At 45.5% G+C, this 19,138-nt stretch overlaps 1 protein-coding gene across 2 annotated transcripts in view; it reads right to left on the bottom strand.

The window, feature by feature from the left end:
• Positions 1-18,539, bottom strand: part of CSMD2 (CUB and Sushi multiple domains 2) — a 916,430-nt gene extending 897,891 nt beyond the window's left edge. The window contains exon 1 of one of the 2 annotated variants that reach the window (XM_084814421.1): positions 18,383-18,539. In XM_084814421.1, coding sequence (XP_084670547.1) covers positions 18,383-18,539 — 157 coding nt within the window. The remainder of the gene's footprint in view (positions 1-18,382) is intronic. The other variant, XM_084814422.1, reaches the window with a different exon arrangement.
• Positions 18,540-19,138: the final 599 nt, after the last annotated feature.

The following is a 19,138-nucleotide window of genomic DNA, read 5'->3' as shown; positions in this document are numbered from 1 at the left end:
AGAAGGGGACGGCAGAGGATGAGATGGCTAGATAGCATCACCAATGCAATGAATATGAACTTGAGCACGCTCCGGGAGAGAGCGCAGGACAGGAAGGCCTGGCATGCTATGGTCCATGGGGTCACGAAGAGTCGGACACGACTGAAAGACTGAACAACAAAATAAGGAAGAAGATCCGTTCTCATAAATAGGGTTGGTTTAACTGCTAAAGGGCAGGAAATCCTTTATTTGTGGAGGAAAGCCCTGTCCTGTCTCTGTTGCTCCCACAGTACTTGAAGGTAACTCCTCTACCCAGGCTAAATGATCCACACCTGGCTCTTTTGCATTTGGGTAGCGTGCCAGCAGGACCAGGATCCACTGGACTGATGTCAGACTGGTCTCCAGTAGAATAGGACTGGGGTTGCATTGAGAAGTAATTTTCCTCTTGCACACTATATGAGCTACATTCACCCAAAGAATTAATGTCCTGGCTTTCTCACTTAAAAAAAAAAAAAAAAAACTGGATTTGTTTCCGTCTTTCCCTTTTGGGAAAAAAGATGCTTGCATTCAGGAATGCAAACAAGGTAAACTGAGCTTCGAGGACGGATTCGTAGGGACTGCCTGCCAAGCTGAGTGGTCCTCTCTAATGGCATGGTGGTGAAGGGTTGCATTTGTCCCACCAGTACATGACTAAAGAAGAGAAAGTCATGCGAGCATGAAAAAGAGGAAGGCATCTCCTCCTTTACATCCTGCCTCACAGAGTTTCCTCGCTCAGTGCATCCTGTTCCTTCTCCCATCACTGCAGACCGAACGACTATCCCTGGGAAGAACAGCAGAAGGAGGAAATGAGGGAACCACCGGTACTGTTGCTAGGCAATGCCCTCACACGCTCTCTTTAAGTGCTTCCAGGCTCTCCTGAAACAGCAGGAAGCCAGGCAGAGCCATTACTAAGAAAGGAGACATGAAGCATCTACTTGCAAGGTTGTCACTTGCCCCAACAGGTAGGTCCAATGATGCACCAGTAGCCAATTTGCACACACCCCACCCCAAAGCACAAAACAAAGAATCTGCTTGGAAGAGCAGCCTGCTCCTACAAAGAGCGTAATGCCAGATCCACAAACACAGATGTTACAGGCATGATTGGTGTTTCCTGTGTGCAGGCCTACTAAGTATGTGCATAAGTCAGCTCTCAGTATATTATCAGAACCAACCATGATCCTGTCTGGATAAACTTGGCTAAATAAATCAATTAGTCAAGCAAGAATTGCCTTTAGAATCCCTCCTAGCCAGAGCATCAAGTGGTTGGTGACCAGCATGAAGAGAAGCTAATATGGATTTCAGTATTTTAAATCAATTTTTAAAGTCTCGGTTATATAGAGTGCCTTTTTAAAAAAAAATTAAAAAAATAACCCACTTCAAAGTGAATTCTATTTCAGAGATTTAAATCAGTCTCTTAAAACGGAACCCACATCACTGACATAAAACCGGCTTCTCTGTGTAAGAGGAAGAACCATGGGAGAACTGTGTCTGACTTTTGAGGTCAAGGACACAATAGGTCATGTACGATTGTGGCAAGTTATGAATATGCATGAATCTCTACCAAGCAACCTGCCTGGGCATCTACATTCCATATCAGAGAGAACATGAGGTTCCGTCCAGCAGCTACTAGTCCATGCTTCCGGAAAGGTCTGAGTGGCAGGGCTGCAACTAGGGATGTACGGATTTTGAAAAATCCATTCCATCTGAGTTTCATGGATTGTCAGGTGCCTTTCGTTCCAACGTCCACCCATTGATGGAATTGGATTTTCCCCAGGTTCCTGAATTTGTGCAAATTTGCACTTGCACAAATGTGCAAATCCCCCCCAAACTCACAAATCCCTTCAAAATGCACATTTTCATGCTTTAGCCTATGGTGAAAATGCACATTTTCGGCTGGTGTTCTTTTTAGTTTACATATTTGTCTATGACTAAATTTACGTAAAATTCCAGAAAGTAAAAAAAACTGGTCCACAAGTCTGCAGAATCTGTACGACTCAGGAAAAGCTGATCCATTGCAGAATCTAGGAGTCAGATTCATAGAAATCCAAACTCATTTAATTCCACTGTGGATTTCTCCAACATCCCTACCTGCAATTGTGGATCGTGTTAGGCTGCAGACCCGCCGCCACCGCATGGAATTTAAGCAGCTGGCTATTTATTTTCATTAATCACTTTTGTATCTCAGGCTTCCTCCAAGTAGTGAAGGCCAGGATACATGGGAATTCTGCCCTCACCTCAATTTTATCATCACAACAACCTAGGGATGTATAACCCCTGCCCCACTGTCTGGTCCGGGGGGGGGTGTTGTGGGGCAATTTGGGCTGCTTGGGGCCCTGCAGAGTCCTCTGGAGCCCTGTCGTGTCTGCTCTCTGGCTTCCTATAAAACACAATACGCTAATGGCAGCTGCCATTAGCGTGTCGCAGGAAAATTACAGCTGTAAATGGAATATTTTAGCCATTTGCGGCCGTAAAGCACTTATTTTTGCCTAAATTACAGCTTTTCATGGTTGCATTTAGGTCAAAGTAAGTGCTTTATGGCCAGCTTGGCCGCAAATGGTGTACAATACCACATTTACAGCTGTAACTTTCCTGCAATAAGCTAATGGCAGCAGCCATTAGCGTATTGTGTTTTATAGGAAACTAGAGTGCCGCCTCGCAGGAAGTCTTCCAGCCCTGGAAGTGTGTGCGGCCAGTCTACTGCAGACTCTGGAGGTCAGATTCTTTGGGAAAAAAACATTAACTGGTTTCTTGTTGACAGCCGCGAGGCAATTAATTGCAAGTAATAGGAAGATAGCCCAGATGTTGACAATATCTTTGTGGAAAAAGACAATCTGGGACATAGCAATAAATGAAAAGTTCACACAAAGCTAAGAGTCCACAGAGGAATAAAGAAAAGAGACACCATCAAGAAGGATTGGAAAAAATATATAGATTTTATGAAAGAAGAGTAGAATGGAACAACTTTGATAGAAGCTTATAGAAATCTGTGGGACTCATGAAAATAATAAGATAGTAAAGAATGAAATAGGATAAATGTATATATTACCCTGGAATAGAGATAGAAAATAAAGGAGGGGAGAAGAAGAATCCTGAAACTTTTTGAATTGGGGGAGGTATTGGGGAGGGACTTTGAATTGATAAGAATTTGTGGTTTTTTTGTAATTCCATTTGAAAAAATAAAAATATTGCTTTAAAACAAAACAAGAGAGGATTTGAGTCTGCAGCGAATTTCTCCAGCATCCCTACAACAATCCTGCGAGGCAGATTAGGCTGAAAGAATTAAAAAGAAGAGAAAATGGATCAGCCAAAAGAGAAGACAAAAAATGGCACTATTTTGCATAAAATGTGCATATGCTGATTTAAATAAAAAATAAAAATATTGTTTTTAAAACAAAACAAGAAAGGATTTGAGTCTGCAGCGAATTTCTCCAGCATCCCTACAACAATCCTGCGAGGCAGATTAGGCTGAAAGAATTAAAAAGAAGAGAAAATGGATCAGCCAAAAGAGAAGACAAAAAATGGCACTATTTTGCATAAAATGTGCATATGCTGATTTAAATAAAAAATAAAAATATTGTTTTAAAACAAAACAAGAGAGGATTTGAGTCTGCAGCGAATTTCTCCAGCATCCCTACAACAATCCTGCGAGGCAGATTAGGCTGAAAGAATTAAAAAGAAGAGAAAATGGATCAGCCAAAAGAGAAGACAAAAAATGGCACTATTTTGCATAAAATGTGCATACGCTGATTTAAATGTGCAGGTGCAAAATTTGAAATAATTATTAGAATTCAAATACAAATACAGTACATCTCGCTAGTGTGGAAGACTGTGACCAGCTGACCTGCGTGCCTGATTGTTCCATCTGCTCCCCACGTGCTAACTGCAGACGGGCAAGGGTTCTGATGGATCTTGATCTTGAAACTAGAGCGGGACTGCACTGAACAGCCCTTCATATAGAGGGCTGTCCTCTTTAATGAAGACACATGGTCAGCCTAAAGGAACATCGGGTGTGCCAATGGGTGAATTTTCTTCACATGTGCTCTGCATGAACTGAACGTGCACTCTAGATCATGACAGAGGATTTCCTCTGGTGTGAAGGACTTCCCTGGCAAATCAGCATCATGCCTCTAATATCGTGCACGTTAAGCTTTCCTGGCCCCAAACTGCGCATATTTAAACATGCACACTTCTTTGACTTCCTTTTTGTGCGCACAACAAAGGCGGGAAAACGGTGGGTGCTCACTGGACAGGATCACGGTGAGTCCTGGAACAGGCGCAAGTGCGGGGTGAGTGAGGACAGCATCTCGGCGAGTGCAGTCTGGGAGTCGTGGGCGGGGGGGGGGCTGCTGGACTCCCGGACCCACTCGGGTGCCCATGACATCCCTAGCCACAACACAACACCAAATGGCCCAGAGTATTCAAATATGTAGAAGGACACAGGAAGGAAGACAGCAGATGCTGCAAAAGCGCCGGGCTCTGAGCTTCTTTCAGCACTGGCTCTTTGAAAGGAAAACAAAAAACAACGACAGCAACCAATTGTGCCAGGCTGGGAGGCTTGTGCTGGGCAAGTGATAGGGAACCTTTCTTCTTACATTGCTTTTGAACCAGCCGCTTTTTAAAGCACATGAACTAAGACTCAAAAGGCATTGTGCAGCTATTCCATCTCTCTCCCCCGACCCCACCAACACCTTAATTGGTATTTTCTGGTAAGAAAAAGGATGGAGGAAGTGGTGGGAAAACACAGGAGGGCTACGAGCGGAAGACATCATTGCCTGGACCTCCCGTAAAATTCCGCGGGTGAGGCAGCGCTCTTGAGCAGTGAAAGCCTCATCTGGAAATGTCCTGTGTCAGACACAGTAGGGTCTAATTTCAGCAAAAGAGCCTTCCTTGCCCTTTTCCGGAGTTTGTGTTTTGTCAAATGGCTGGTTTAGGAAAATGTGTGAGAATATGGCAGGATGAAGTGCGTTTTCTAGAATGTTCCCTCCACTTTAAGAGCTGCATTCAGGGTAGAAATGCAACAGGTGCTTTGAGCTGTAGCGCTTATCTCCTCATGAAAACTTGGCTCAGCATCACGGACCAAAGTAAAGAAAGTGTCTCCATGTACAAGTTTAAGGGTGCAATCCTATAAGATCGCTGCCCATTAGAAGGAAGCCTTTGATCTTGGAGGCTTCTGAGTATCCAGCACCCTGCTGGGCTGCTGCCAACAGGGCAGGAGGAGCAACTGAGGAGATTTTTGTCTCTCCATCCTCCTTTAAAAACATTTTTTTCCTTTAGACAGGCCTTTGAGGATGTGCTGCCAGAGGCGGGTTTTTCATATCCCGCATCTCCTCTCTGCTCCCCACCAACTGCAACACTATGTTTTTGACTGCTACAAGGTCATCCAAGGTCAGTTTTGCCATCTTGGAAAGCAAGCACCATTGTTCCTTCTGCAGTGGCTACTAGGGGAAGGAGCCGGGGGGGGGGATCTTTATGTTCCCCTCCTGAAGTTGTAGCAGTGTCTACAGCTTTGGGACGGGGAATCCCAAAAATACAACGATCCCTGGGATGCTCTCCAGGGTCCCTAGGATTGCTCTTAAGGGCACAATCCTATCCGGATGCTGGTCAGCCTCCGAGCTGTACCCCATAAGTTACCCTGTTGCCCAGAGGGGTGGGGGGATCTTGTCCCTTTCTTCAAGGCAGCTTAATGTTCTGGGCCAGTCCTGATTGTGCCTGTGCACTCGTGGGCTCAGCCACTTGTGCAATAGAGCAATACGACAATGGAACCCATTCCCTAGGGAGGTGGTGGGCTCTCCCACACTGGAGGCTTCCAAGATGAGGCTGGACAGCCATCTGTCAGGGATGCTCTGACTTGGGATTCCTGCACTGAGCAGGGGGTTGGACTCGGTGGCCTTGTAGGCCCCTTCCAACCCTACTATTCCATGATTCTATGATTCTATGATTCTAGGGCTTTTGTACTTCTAAAAATAACCCCAAATGAGCAGAAACATTCACTTCCAGAATGGGCAGGTCAGCAGAGCTTGCGGAATGGAATACCACAGACCAGTCCCAATCCAGAAACGAGCATTTCCACTCATTTCCAGGGTCTTTTTTAGAACCACGAAAGCCCCGTTGTGCAAGTGGTCCCTCCCATGAGTGCAACAGAACGAGTGGAGGTGGAGCAGCCCTGTTGGAACTTGGATGTGGCCCAAGGTTTGGAGAAATACATTAAAAAAATCTTCCTAAAAAACTAAGGGAGCAAAATAAATAAAGAACAAAAACCCACAGCCAGATGAGGGCTGGGCATGCTCAGAAGCCATAGAACACTGAGTGTCAATTGGAAAAGAAAGAGGCAAACTGTGGGGCGGGGTGAAGAATAGAAGAGCCCAGTTCCAGCTCATTACAGCTTAGAGGATGGCATTGCTGGCAAGAACATTGAACGGCAGCACTGCTGTTAAGAGGTAAGGATACACTGCAACATTTGGTTGCAGACCTCACTTCTTTAAGAGAGAGATGTTCACAACTCACCTAACAAACAAAGCAAAATGGGTTTAAGAGAATTTGTGAAGTGGAAGATTTGGATGGAGCTACCATTAAATATATTTTCATAAAATAACAAATCTGTAATACAAAGTGTAAGAAGTAGTTATAAAAAATTAATTATATAACAAATCATATAGAATTGTACTAAAAAAAAAAAAATCGGCAGTCCAAAAAGCATATTTAACATTCCTGGTTTGTAATGATCATATAGCGGGTTATACTAATACACATTGACCTGTCCCAGACACGTTTCAACCCCAACGGTGTGACCGTAGCTATAACGCCCCAAACACTTAGTTTTGTTAAGTTTGTTTTCAAAATCGGACCACAAAAGCACTCTTGTATAGCTTATCTGTTTCATCTACTTCAGTTGGTTACTGGATACAACAGGGAGAGAAGAAGAGAACACCATTGCCTTCTATGTCATAACCAATGGCTTTCATATGCCATTGGTTATGAGATAGGGAGCCAGTGTGGTGTAGTGGCGAGAGTGTTGGACTGAGAGTCGGGAGATCCGGGTTCTAGTCCCCACTCGGCGATGGAAGCTCACTGGGTGACTTTGGGCCAGTCACAGACTCTCAACCCAACCCACCTCACAGGGTTGTTGTTGTGAGGATAAAATGGAGGAGGTGGAGGATTATGTAAGCCGCCTTGAGTTCCTTAAGGAGAAAAAAAAGGTGGGATATAAATATAATAAACAAACAAACAAAATGCTGACCTGAAGCAAAAATCAAAATTTAAATAAAATCCTGACTATGAAAAGTCTATACAGTGCAGGTTTTGGTGCCTAACACATCATGGCTGAAGTGCCCCATCACTCATTGGACTCTTTCAAACAGCCCTTAAACCAATGACAGTCAGGAAGAGCTAGGAATGAGCGAATCAGCAAAACTGAAGCTCACCTAAGTTCTCCAAATTCCATCTTGAATCTTGTTCCGAGTCTGTATCAAATTGCGAGCTGTGTGTGTGTGTTCCACATGAATATCCCTGTGTTTTTTTGTGCATATTTTTTCAAATGTATGCAACATGCATTGTTGAAATGTACACATTCTTCTCCCATCGATTAAAGCGTATTTATGTAGATTTTTCAGAAGTACCCATTTTCCCATGCGCATTTCTGCGTACATGCAGTCGAACGGATTTGCGGGGTCACACTGCAAACTCAGAAATGTATGGTCTTCAACCACAGATTGCGTCCCAGTCTGTATGTGGTCCAGAAGGTGCAAACTGGGTAAATCTTGATCAAAAAACAAACTGAAATGAACGTCTCATACATCCCTAGGAACAGCTTCATGCAACACATGCACGCACGCACGCACACAGAAAAAGACACTCCGGCAAGCTGCTCAGCCATACTCTCAATACTGAATCAACTCGGCAGTGAACATGAACAACGAGAGAGCCATGGCAGAGTGCCTGGATCATGCTGCATTCAACCATTTTGATGTGTCGCCTTCTGACAGAGCCTCCCAGACAATTGGAAGACAGCCATGCAAGGTTACCTCCTGTCCTCCTCTCTAGCTTCCCCATCAGTACTCACCAGGCACATGGAATAACCCAGGGACCAGGTGTCCCTCGACTGCTCTGCGCATCTGCGTGCGCTCGCGTGCGCATACCAACTAAGTTCATATTTCAAAAGTATTAGGATGTAATGAGCCTGACCACCTGAAGAAGCAAATATAGAAATCTGAGGTTTCAGCAGCTGCATTTGTCAATGCTACATGGCTGAGGTGAAGACAAGAACACATTTGTAGTGCTCCTGTGACTATAAATCCCAAATCCGAGCTCAGAAATTATGTTGGGGGCGGGAGAAAATAAACCTCGCCATCCTTAATGCACAGAGATGAAATAAACTGTTGAGATATTGTTTGGAAATTATTATATTCACTGCAGTGAAGTATTTTATGAAAGAGGTTCATGTCCCATTTCTCCCAATATCTTCAGTTTTTCTTTGCCATGTAGGGGGGCAGGGGGGTGGAAAGGGCAGGGGAGACTTTCTCTATATCTCCCAAATGTTCACCTCGCTTGTATTACAACCCCTTCAAGACATAATGCAGAGGAAAAGCGGGGTTTGCTACCATGCATAGCAAAGGAGCTGCAGACAATAACAGCTGCTTGATGAGTGTACCTGCCTGAATTAAACATGGGTTTCTCGCATCCACAAACGGCATTTTTAAGTGTATATCTACACATACTTAAAATATACTGTATGAAGTGGCCTTATTGGTGGGCTCCCTGTTTGGTCAGGTTCTGATAACCTGAACAAATCCACCTTTTTGGTACTGTGAGAGGAGAGTCACAAAACTCATTATGTGCAACCTTTCCAGCCAACACAGGCAGTTAGGAAATAAACAAATCCTCTTAAAACTGAATGGATCTAAAAACTCCCATTATATCACTTTGTGTTCATTCTCATTTCATTCTTTAGAAAGGACAAACAGTAAATCTTATTCACTGTATCTCAGGGTCTAGTGAACAATTCAAAAAGGAAATTAACACAATAAAAAGAACCCAGATGCATACAATTTACAACAATTAGTAGTATCATGACCCTTTTGAGTTGCTGTGAATATGCATCCCATTAATTCTTAAACTAAACAGAAAGTTGACAGGCATAACATTAATCTAGGTCATAACGTTGTTGTGGTTACTGCACAGGATGTGTTATTGGCCACTAGTTTAGATGGCTTTTTAAAAAGACTGGACCGATTCATGGAAGATATCCCATCACTGGCCATTAGCTTTGACAGCTAAGCAAAGCCCCTATATACAGAACACCTCCACAACAGATTCTGTGGACAAACCACGAGGGAACCCCCTGCAAGAGCAGGGGGTTGGACTAGATGGCCTTGTAGACCCCTTCCAATCCTACTATTCTATGATTCTTCATTCCCTGAGGCAACTGGATGTCCACTGCTAGAAACAGATTGCTAGGATGATGGGTTGTTAAGGCAGTACTTAGGGTTTTACAATCCAAGAAGAAGCAATCCTATTTTTTTTTTCCAGGGAGATTAGATTCTCCACCTTCTTGGGGGCAGAAAAATTTGGGAGACAATTTTACTGAATTTCTCCAGGGGGAGAAGAAATTCACCACAGTTTCTCCCAGGTAGGGATCCCCATTGGCAGGGCTTCTTTTAGCAAAGCTTCCTTCTTATTTCATAAGGTTTTTTTGGGGGGGGGGGGTTTGTGCTGTAACAGCATCAACTGTCTTGGTAGGCTGGCCCCCAGTTTGCATCCACCGCAATGCAAGTGGGGGCAATGTTGTGTCCAGCTCCAGAGATGAGGTGGAGTTAGTGTTCTGCCAAAAATCTGTTCAGCCCAGCCCTAGCTACAACCATCAGCCCCATCAGAGATTAATCCAGACCACAAAGAGTAGGATTTAAAAAAAAAACCAAAAACCTCTTACACCAAATGAGCTGCAAAGCAGATTTAAATCTTTACGTAGACTACTGGGACCAAATAAGGAACGCAAATGGCGGTGCACATAGGGCGCCGCCATTTGTGTACGCGCTTTTTTTTTTTTTTCAAAGTCACCCGTGATAGGCTACGTAACGATTTACGTAGCCTATCACAGCTGACTTTGGAAATCTAGCTGTGATAGGCTACGTTAATCGTTACGTAGCCTATCACGGGGTTTGGGGTTTTTTTTTACACTTTGTAATGGCGGCGGTGGCAGCTGGTCGGAAGACTGGCTGCCGCCCCCGCCCCCGACAAAAGGCCGACGAACTGCCGTCGGGACCCGCCACCGGGAGGGACATTCGCCAAAGGTAAGTCCCATCCCGGGGGGGGCGGAGAATTTCACCGCCGATTTCGGGGGGCCGAATGCATTGGCGCTCGGCCCCCCGAAGATTCGGGGAGAAATTCTCCGCCATCCCTACATTTGCATATGCTGGGGTTCCCCCCCCACACACCGTGATAGGCTCTGTAAATACTTACGTACTTATGTAGCCTATCACGGCCTCCGCAGGGATGCAAATGGCATCCCTGCGTTAGCCGTGATAGGCTACGTAAGTATTTACGGAGCCTATCACGGCTGAAGGAGGAAGCGAATGGTGGATGCAGGATGGCTGCCATTCGCACAGCAGCACAGATGGGAGCAGGTAAGTGCTCCGTTTCGTGCACCTTTCATGGGGTGGGGGCGGTGGGCACTTTGTCCCGCGCACCTTTCGTGGGTTGGGGGGGGCGGGGGCTTCGTTCCGTGACGGTTTTCAGGGGGCCGAATGCACTGGCATTTGGCCTCACTGAGATCTGTCGCGGTATTCTCTGACATTCCTAGCCGTACCAAGGCACTGAGGCCCCAGAAGATGACCAAGGGCAATCAGTGCCATTATCGGGCCTGCCCCAAAGCCTTAGAGTCCGGGTCAGCCCCTAGTTCTCTCAGAAAATGGCTTTGAGAACAAGAGTAAGAAACAGAAGGCCAGCCAAGTTCCAACCCTACCCATTCTGTTGCCAAATCGTATTTCCAAAGTTATTGTTTTCCTCTTTTTGTTGACAGCAAGGCAGTACTCCTCAATGAAGGTAGGTTGACCAGGAGGCCTCCAGTTGCTGACCCCTTACTGTACACAAAAGAGAAGGTGGATTTGCAGATGATACAAAATTGGGCAGGATAGACAGAAACAAAATTCAAAGCAATCTTGATAGACTGGAGCGCTGGGCAGAAAACAACAGAATGAAATTTAATAGGGATAAATGCCAAGTTCTGCACCTAGGAAAAGAAACCAAAACTGGAAACAAAGCCCTTATGAAGAGAGACTGAAAGAACTGGGCATGTTCAGCCTTGAGAAGAGAAGACTGAGGGGAGACAGGATAGCGCTCTACAAGTACTTGCAAGGTTGTCACAGAGAGGAAGGCCAGGATCTCTTCTCGATCATCCCAGAGTGCAGGACACAGAATAATGGGTTCAAGTGACAGGATGCCAGAATCCAGCTGAACATCAGGAAAAACTTGTGAGCAACACAACAATGGAACCAATTCCCTAGGGAGGTGGTGGGCTCTCAGGCACTGGATGCATTCAAGATGAGGCTGGACAGCCATCTGTCAGGGATGCTCTGGCTTGGATTTCTGCATTGAGCAGGGGGTTGGACTTGATGGTCTTATAAGCCCCTTCCAACCCTACTATTCTATGATTCTGTGATTCTGTGATTCAATTGCCCTCTTATTTAATGTACAGTCAATCAGCTCCATCGCTTGTGGTTGTGGGCTGTGAAAGTACAGAGATACTACATCCATGAACCTTTCCTGGTTGATATGGTGTTGCCTGGGTTCTAATAGCATCCTTCTGTCCAAACTCTTTGCTTTATAAAATGCTTGTTTCCATAAGCTGGAGGGTGGGGGTAGCCCCTACGGTTGAGTTGGTCAAGGAGGATGTTAGCCTGTATGCAGAAATTTCTCCGACAACTGCAATTTCTACGTGATCTGATCAACTGGGAATATGGTCAGGAGGAACAGCTGGGGATATTCCCATTGCAACCTACTTGACTTAACCAATAAGCTAGTTGGCAGGGGCATCTCCTGCTCCTCCTCACCACCACCATCGCTGTTGTCTGGGCCAGAGCAAGAGGCAGGCAAACAAGCAGGTTGCCATGGGGAAGAGGAGGAGCAACTCCAGGGGCTATAGTCAGTGGGGGGCCCTGTGGGGGTATGGGCCCTTGGCAGGTGCCCGCACATGCCTACCCTTGATGCTGGCCCTGGCACTCCCTCATCCATATGAGATAGGGCATCAGGAGTGCCCTCCAGGCCTGCACACTTCTTCCCTATTAGCCCACTTTCCTCCTCACCACACAGGTAAGTGACGGCTTAATTCAAGGGATCTCATGTTTATTTGAGCTGGATATTGAAGTTGCGTGTGTTAAAATAACCTCTCTGTGAGAAAAGCATTACAGTTTAACGCAGCAACTGATGATATGGGCAACTGACAATGAGAATAAGGTGGTGTGGAAGGAAGAGAACCTTATGACTTAGGCTCTTTTGCTTCACTTGCAGGCAGCTTCTTTCTACTTCAAGTTTCTCCTTGCATTGTGTCAATAATTTACTTTGATCTAACTAAAGACATGTTTGCCCAATCAGTCCTCTCGCTCTCATCTATTATGCGCAGGCTGAAATCAGGATCTTATTTGCATAATTTGAGGGAGCCAGCAACAACAACAAAAAACCACAGTTCAAAGTCACTACACATGACAAGAGTCTGTATGGATGTGGGATCTGTGTGTGATGAAACCAGCAAGATACCGATGGGCTAATATATTGCAGGGACTTCTGGCAGGGATGTATGAGAAATTCGTTTCAGTTTGTTTTTGATCAGGATTTACCCAGTTCACACCTCCCAGACAGAACATCGGATCGGATGCAATCTGTGGCCAAAGTCTGTAAATTTCCAAGTTTGCAATGTGATTTGTGGACACCTCCCCCGCTGCAAAAGCATTTGACAGCATGCATATTTTTGAAAGATGTGTGTGGACCAATGTGTACTTTTAAAAAGTGCACACAGATTTGCTTTAATCAATGGGAGAAGAATGCGTGCATTTCAAAGATTCACACAACTGATGTGTACATAGGGATGTGTGGGTCCCCCCCCCGCATCCAGGTTCTTTGGTCTCCTGCCCAGCCCCTGCCCCCGCTTGCGCATGCCCAGACCCACACTTGAGCTTCCCACCACTCCCCGAGCTGCCCGCACTCACCTGGGCAGCCTCGTCAAGAGCCGCAATCGCCATTTTTAGAAAAATAAAATGGTGATCACGGAAATGTGCATTTTTGTGTATACTCAAAATGGGGCTGTGAATCGTCCAGATACACAAGACTGCAGGTGATAGCTCACATGCAATCTTGCATTTATGGGCTACTCACAGCCCCACTGAGTGCCCCAAATATGCGGACTTTTGAAAATGCACACATTTGCATATACGCAAAAAAAGTCAATGGCCCAGGTACACAAAATAACAGGTAAGCGAACACCTGCAATCTTGCCTATTTGGGCTATTCACAGCCTCATTTTGCATTTATGCAAACATGTGCTTTTTTGCGATCGCCATTTTCCCCAAAAACTGGCAGTCGCAGGGCTCACAGCTGCCCGGGTGAGTGCAGGCAGCAGATCAGCAAGTGTGGGCAGGGGCTCGGTGAACGTGGCTTGAGGACGCAGGAGGGGTGCGTGCCTCCAGATTCCTGGATGGAATCAGGTGTCCGCACCATCCCTATGTGTACATTTGGAAAAATGCTCATGAACATAGGGATGGATTTTCATGCAAAATGAAGAAGAAGAAGAAAAAAAAGCTCGCAATCTTATACAGACTTGAGTCAGGACAAGCTTTTTGAGATGGAATTCGGAGAACTTTGGCGAGGTCACATTTTGCTGCTTCACACATCCCTAACTTCTGGCAATATTACTTGGAGCAGACTCCCTCACTCCGCAACTTCAAACTGTACATCAGATTACAGTCTGTTTAGTTTGAGAATTGAACCTGTCCATATCTGCACAGCACTATTCCTGGCTCAGTTCTTGGTCACAGTAGAGCAGACTTCCCCAACCTGGCACCTTCCAGATGGCCCACGGTTGGGAATGATGGGAGCTGTAGTCCAACACATCTGGAGCGTGGAAGGTTGGGGAAGGCTGCAACAGAACGTGATGAAGACATGGAACCCAGCACCAGGGTTTTCTACAGAACTCCCCAAATGGCCATCGTCTTGACGGGTGGGATGTGTGTGGTGGGAGGACCCCATTTTTTGGAGTCCTACCTTCGTGAGAAAGATTTGCACATATGCACCATCCATAGATCCCTGTTGGTGAGGCCTGGTCATTCCTTATAGCCCTGTGCAGGTGTTCAGCCTGCTCATGTGAGTGCTGAAAGTGGAGAGGGAATGTGGGCATGCACCCAACCACCACCCCAGACTTCCCCATGCACCTGGCTGCTCTACAGACCTTTGTACATTCAGCGCTTGAAGGTCTGAGAAGAAGTTTCTCAGCATGGCCTGGCTGAACACACACAGAAGTGGGGAGAGGAGGTTGGGGATGCATCTTGTGTGCATGCCCACACCCCCTCCCTCCTTTAGTTCATCTGTGTCCAGGCGAATGGACACAGGTGAATAGACATAGGGCTAGCATCCGCCCATTCATTTGCATGGGAGCATCTTGCATTCTGTTTGCTCTGATCATGCTATGGTGTGATGGAATGCTAGGAACTGGCTGTTAGAGACACAGAGAGAGATAACAAGAGCGAGTCCTGCGTCGGCAACTTTCCAAGAAAGACACTGCGATTCCCCCCACCCTCCCCGGAACTTGAATAGGGAAAAACTGTAGCCTGGGGCTGGGCCCAGTACCAGATCTCAGGAAACAACAAACACACCCTTCCTCAACTGGCCATCTTATGGCCGGTTTTCACACCAAGTAGAGAAGCGTGCAACCCCACAGCCCACTATGTCATCAAATGCTGATTTATTTTAAGTCTGCACCAAGCCTCACAAGCCAGGAAGAACTCCAGGATATGGCACCTAAAGAAGATATGGATGTGTGTGTGTCTGTGTGGGGCGGTGGGGGGAGGAATGGACTGCTGACCATTTTCAAGTATTTATGAAAGGGTCGAAAAAGTGTGATGGCTGGATCGAGGGTTGGCCTTCCATGAGAGGAAGGAACTTTCCGTGGGAGAAAGAGCTCCACTTGTGGAAGGTTCCTCCATGCATTTTGAGGAAGTCCCCCACACATCACAGCTCACCCCATTCAGCAGGGTCTCCTGAATCTCTGTGTCATGTTTTCAGGGAGCTCCGTGGGAAAAGGGGGTCAAGGAAGTACATTTCCACCAGTGCTGTTGATCCAGATTAAATCTAGATCCAATCCCACAGGGTGGGGTGGGGGGTTGAGAAGAACTGTTTGCCCTATATCACACCTGCACAACTTGAACAACCCTCCATGGGATTTTGAGGCCCAGCGTGGTGTACTGAATAGAACGTCTGATTTGGACCACAGAGATTTGGGTTAAAATCCCTACTCAGCCATGAAGCTCGTGGAGTGACTTTGGCTAGTCACTGGTCTCTCCTCATGCCATGCAGGGTTGCTGTGAGAAAATAATAGGAGAACCCCATGAAAGGGATTTACATGAAATCAATTCCCTTTCAATTACATCCTATCCAAAGCAGTTCAGCAATTGAAAGTTCTGCCTTTGGAGGCACTGGATTAATTTCCCCCATATCAATTTGCAAGGAAAGGCTGCAGAGATATGAATAGTTTAGGTACAGGACATCCTGTCTTTGGGACAGAGAGTGGCCTACGGAATCCTATGAAAATCAGTCTCTTTCTAGAGAGGTTAGGAAAAACCCTACAACAACTTTATTTTTAAAATGCCCCAGTGTGAATGAACCATATTATTTCAAGGAAAACAGAAATATCCTCTTCCTGTTTGTTTTTTTTTCGTTCCGTTTTTCATGGAAAGCTCATTGAAGCAAGAATGAACTTCGTTGCTAACACAGAATGAATTGTCAGTGTATTTAGGGATCTGGCTGTGCCCGTGATTTTGTCCAAGACCACAAAATCTGTAGAGAGAAATGGCAGTGATCTGTCTTCCCGTACACACACTTGACCTGATGCAGACACTTTCTAATGCTCATTTAAAGAACTCCAACAAACAACTGTAATTATTGACAGGCTTCAGTAATTAGAAAGGAGATTAATGCAATACTAGCAAGGTGAGTTGGTTTAGGTATACATCTGGACATATAATGCAGGCTACAACTACTTCCCAGTAGTTTTATTCACACAGCTGTAGTGCCACACTTCGGACATTCCTGGTCATTACTCCCCAATAGTGCACCTTTTCCCAGGGAAAAAGAAGCAAGTTGAAGTGGGCACTGATGATGATGTGGAACCACTGAGGCAACAGTTTTGCTCAATTACAGAACAATAACCTTTGCCTAATCATCCTGCATCATACTAGGAAGAAAGAAAAAACTCCAAGAGACTGATGAGAATAGTAGCCTTCATGCAACCAATCAATGGGCAGGCAGACCTAAAATAATCACTGCATTCTTTTAAATTAGGTATTCATTAGATGGAGAGCTTGGAAAAAAAAAAAGAGGTTTGAGAGTTTCATTTGTTTCCTTTTTCTTCTCAAAATCAAGGTAGGGTAAAGGAAATGAAAAACAAACGATTCCATAGAGAAGCAGGTGTAAAGAAGGCAGCAGGTCACAGAGAAAGAAGGAGGCTTTTTGGAGCAAGGAGATGACACACCAATCCAACTGAAACCCAGAGAGATCAGGACCAGGTGCAGAAAGGGATAATGGAGGACCAGTAGATAGTAAAAACAGAATGCCCATAAGATGTCACAATCTAAAAAGAACAGTTAACTTCAAAGAAAGCAGGTGTTTTTTTAAAAGCACACTGATAGGTAAGGATGGAGAACACTCAACTGACCACAGAAGTTAAAACTCGGAACAGCTAACATGAAGGAACAATGGAGCAAAGGAGAATAAGAAGAGAACAGTAGATCCTGAGACAATCCATCAACCATCTATGTCTTCCCAGTGTCCCACTTGTAGAATGAACCAGACATGCACAGAGCTATGAAGGTTTCGCAAAGCCAGAAAGTGTGTGCAGCAAGTCAAAAGGAATATTTTATCCCTAATCAGTTTGCCGACTTCCTCCCACCCACCTTCTTCAACCCATCTCCCCTTGTAAGGATTTCCAAACGATGTCGCCAAACAAACAGCTAATTGTCAGCTAAAGTACTCTTTGAGAATACCTACATATGATGAAAGACCTCAGTGTTGTATTTCAATTACAGCACAAAGTTGACCATGAGATATAAATATTCGCAGCACATTCCTGGGTATGTTTACGCAGAAGTAAAGTCCCACTGTCTTCAATGGAGTTTAGTGAGAGTGTTTTGGATTGTGGCCTAAGTCACTTTTAAAAAGTGCAGGGGAAAGGGAGGAGGTCTCTGCTAATTCTTGTAGGAAAGATTGCCAAAAGCAGCCATCTATGGAGAAATCGTAATTAATGGCAGAAATAAAACACCCTTCCAGGGAAGAAACTGACCATCACTCCATCAAGAAATGAAACTTCACTAACAGATTAATTCTTTGCTTGGATTCTGCAGCAAGGGCACACACAGCAATGACAAGCAGGGAGTATGGTGAGAGGGTTATTAATGAAATCGGGTTTTTTCAACATCCTATTCTAGGTCCCTTTTCCACTGAAGGTGGGATGTGTAATAAAAGACAAGGCCAAATAGGAGCTCTCCTTAATTCTTCTCTCTGTAAAAAAAAGAAACAGAAAGAAAAAGAAAGAAACCGAGGAGAGAAGGTGTGCGGTGTCACTTACACAGGGGTTCTATAGGCATTTAAGAACTACAGATCTACAGGCGCAAGCTTCTACAAGGTACATCACGAATCATAAGATACTGGGAGTGGGGGCGGGGGTGAAGAGGCAAAGCCATTAAAATGCTCATTTCCCTACCTTGATGGTTTTTGCTTTGCAAAAAGGTAACTGCTAATTTGATATTATAGAGATTGGGGGGAGCTTTCCATCGCTACCCACCCTCTGGAACAAATCGCCCTTTGAAAATTGTTGCTCTACATCCTTGCAAACTTTAACATCCTGGTTATATTTTATTGCTTTTAAACCCCACAACAGCAGCAACTGCAAAGCAGAGAAATCCCAGGCGGACTTTCCTTAAGCAAGGAGAGACCCACACAGGCTCAAGTCACCGCCTCCCTCCCATTGAAAAATGCAAAAAATACTGAGGGTCTTCCAGGCGGGGGAGATCCATCAACCGAGGCACAAAGACGCAGGCAGGCAGGCGCACCCCCCGCCCCAGAAAGGTGGTCTCCCAAAACTTAACCATCTTTCTCTAGCCCCACTTACCGGCGGCTGATGTTGCCAAAACCCCCACCGACAGCAGAAGAATCCGACTCCAGTAGCTCACCTCCACCGTCATGAGAGCAAAAATCCCCAATTTCCCCCAATTCCGTTTAAAGCTGCAGTGGCATGCCGGTTTGTCCCAACCGAAAGAGGGTTGCATGTCAAAGAGGGGCTGGGGGGTTGATTTGCTTAGAGGAGGAGGGAGAAGGAGGTGGAGGAAAGAGGGGGAGAGGTGGATGATTGGTTTGAATTCTTTTTAACCCCCCCCCTTTCTTTGATTAGTGGGATAATCTAGGGTGGGAGGGAAGGCCGTTTTCCAAAAAAAGGGGGGGACTTTAGGATGGCTCTCATTTAATCTTGCACATATACTGAAAATATATATTTCTTTTGCTGATGAGAAAAAAAAAATCCCAATGCACAGAGAGCTTTTTTTCTCCCTCCCAGCTGCTGCAGCTGGACTAAACCAAGTCACACTGTAGCTTGGGGAGAGAGAGAAGAGGGCCGGAGTTCTCTCTCTCCCTCTCCCTCTCTGTCTGTCTCATTTTTCCCTCCCTTCTCTTCTCCCCCCCCCCGCCCTCCACCTTCGCAGTGCCTATCTCGGATCGAGCTTTTCAGGATTAACAACTGAAACTCCCCAGGGAATTATACTTTTAAGATCCAGGTGATTAATCACCGCTACATCCTTGAGGATGTTTTCTTAATGGCCCCCAGCCTTTCAAAGACAAAACACTTAAATACTGAAAATGGGAGTGGGGGGAG

This window comes from Heloderma suspectum, chromosome 10, assembly GCF_057233095.1.
Source record: "Heloderma suspectum isolate Gila_16-S chromosome 10, 16-S_ref, whole genome shotgun sequence".
NCBI classification, from domain to species: domain Eukaryota; kingdom Metazoa; phylum Chordata; class Lepidosauria; order Squamata; family Helodermatidae; genus Heloderma; species Heloderma suspectum.
The sequence above is the reverse complement of the archived record's forward strand: the minus strand, read 5'-3'. Positions and strand labels throughout refer to the sequence as shown.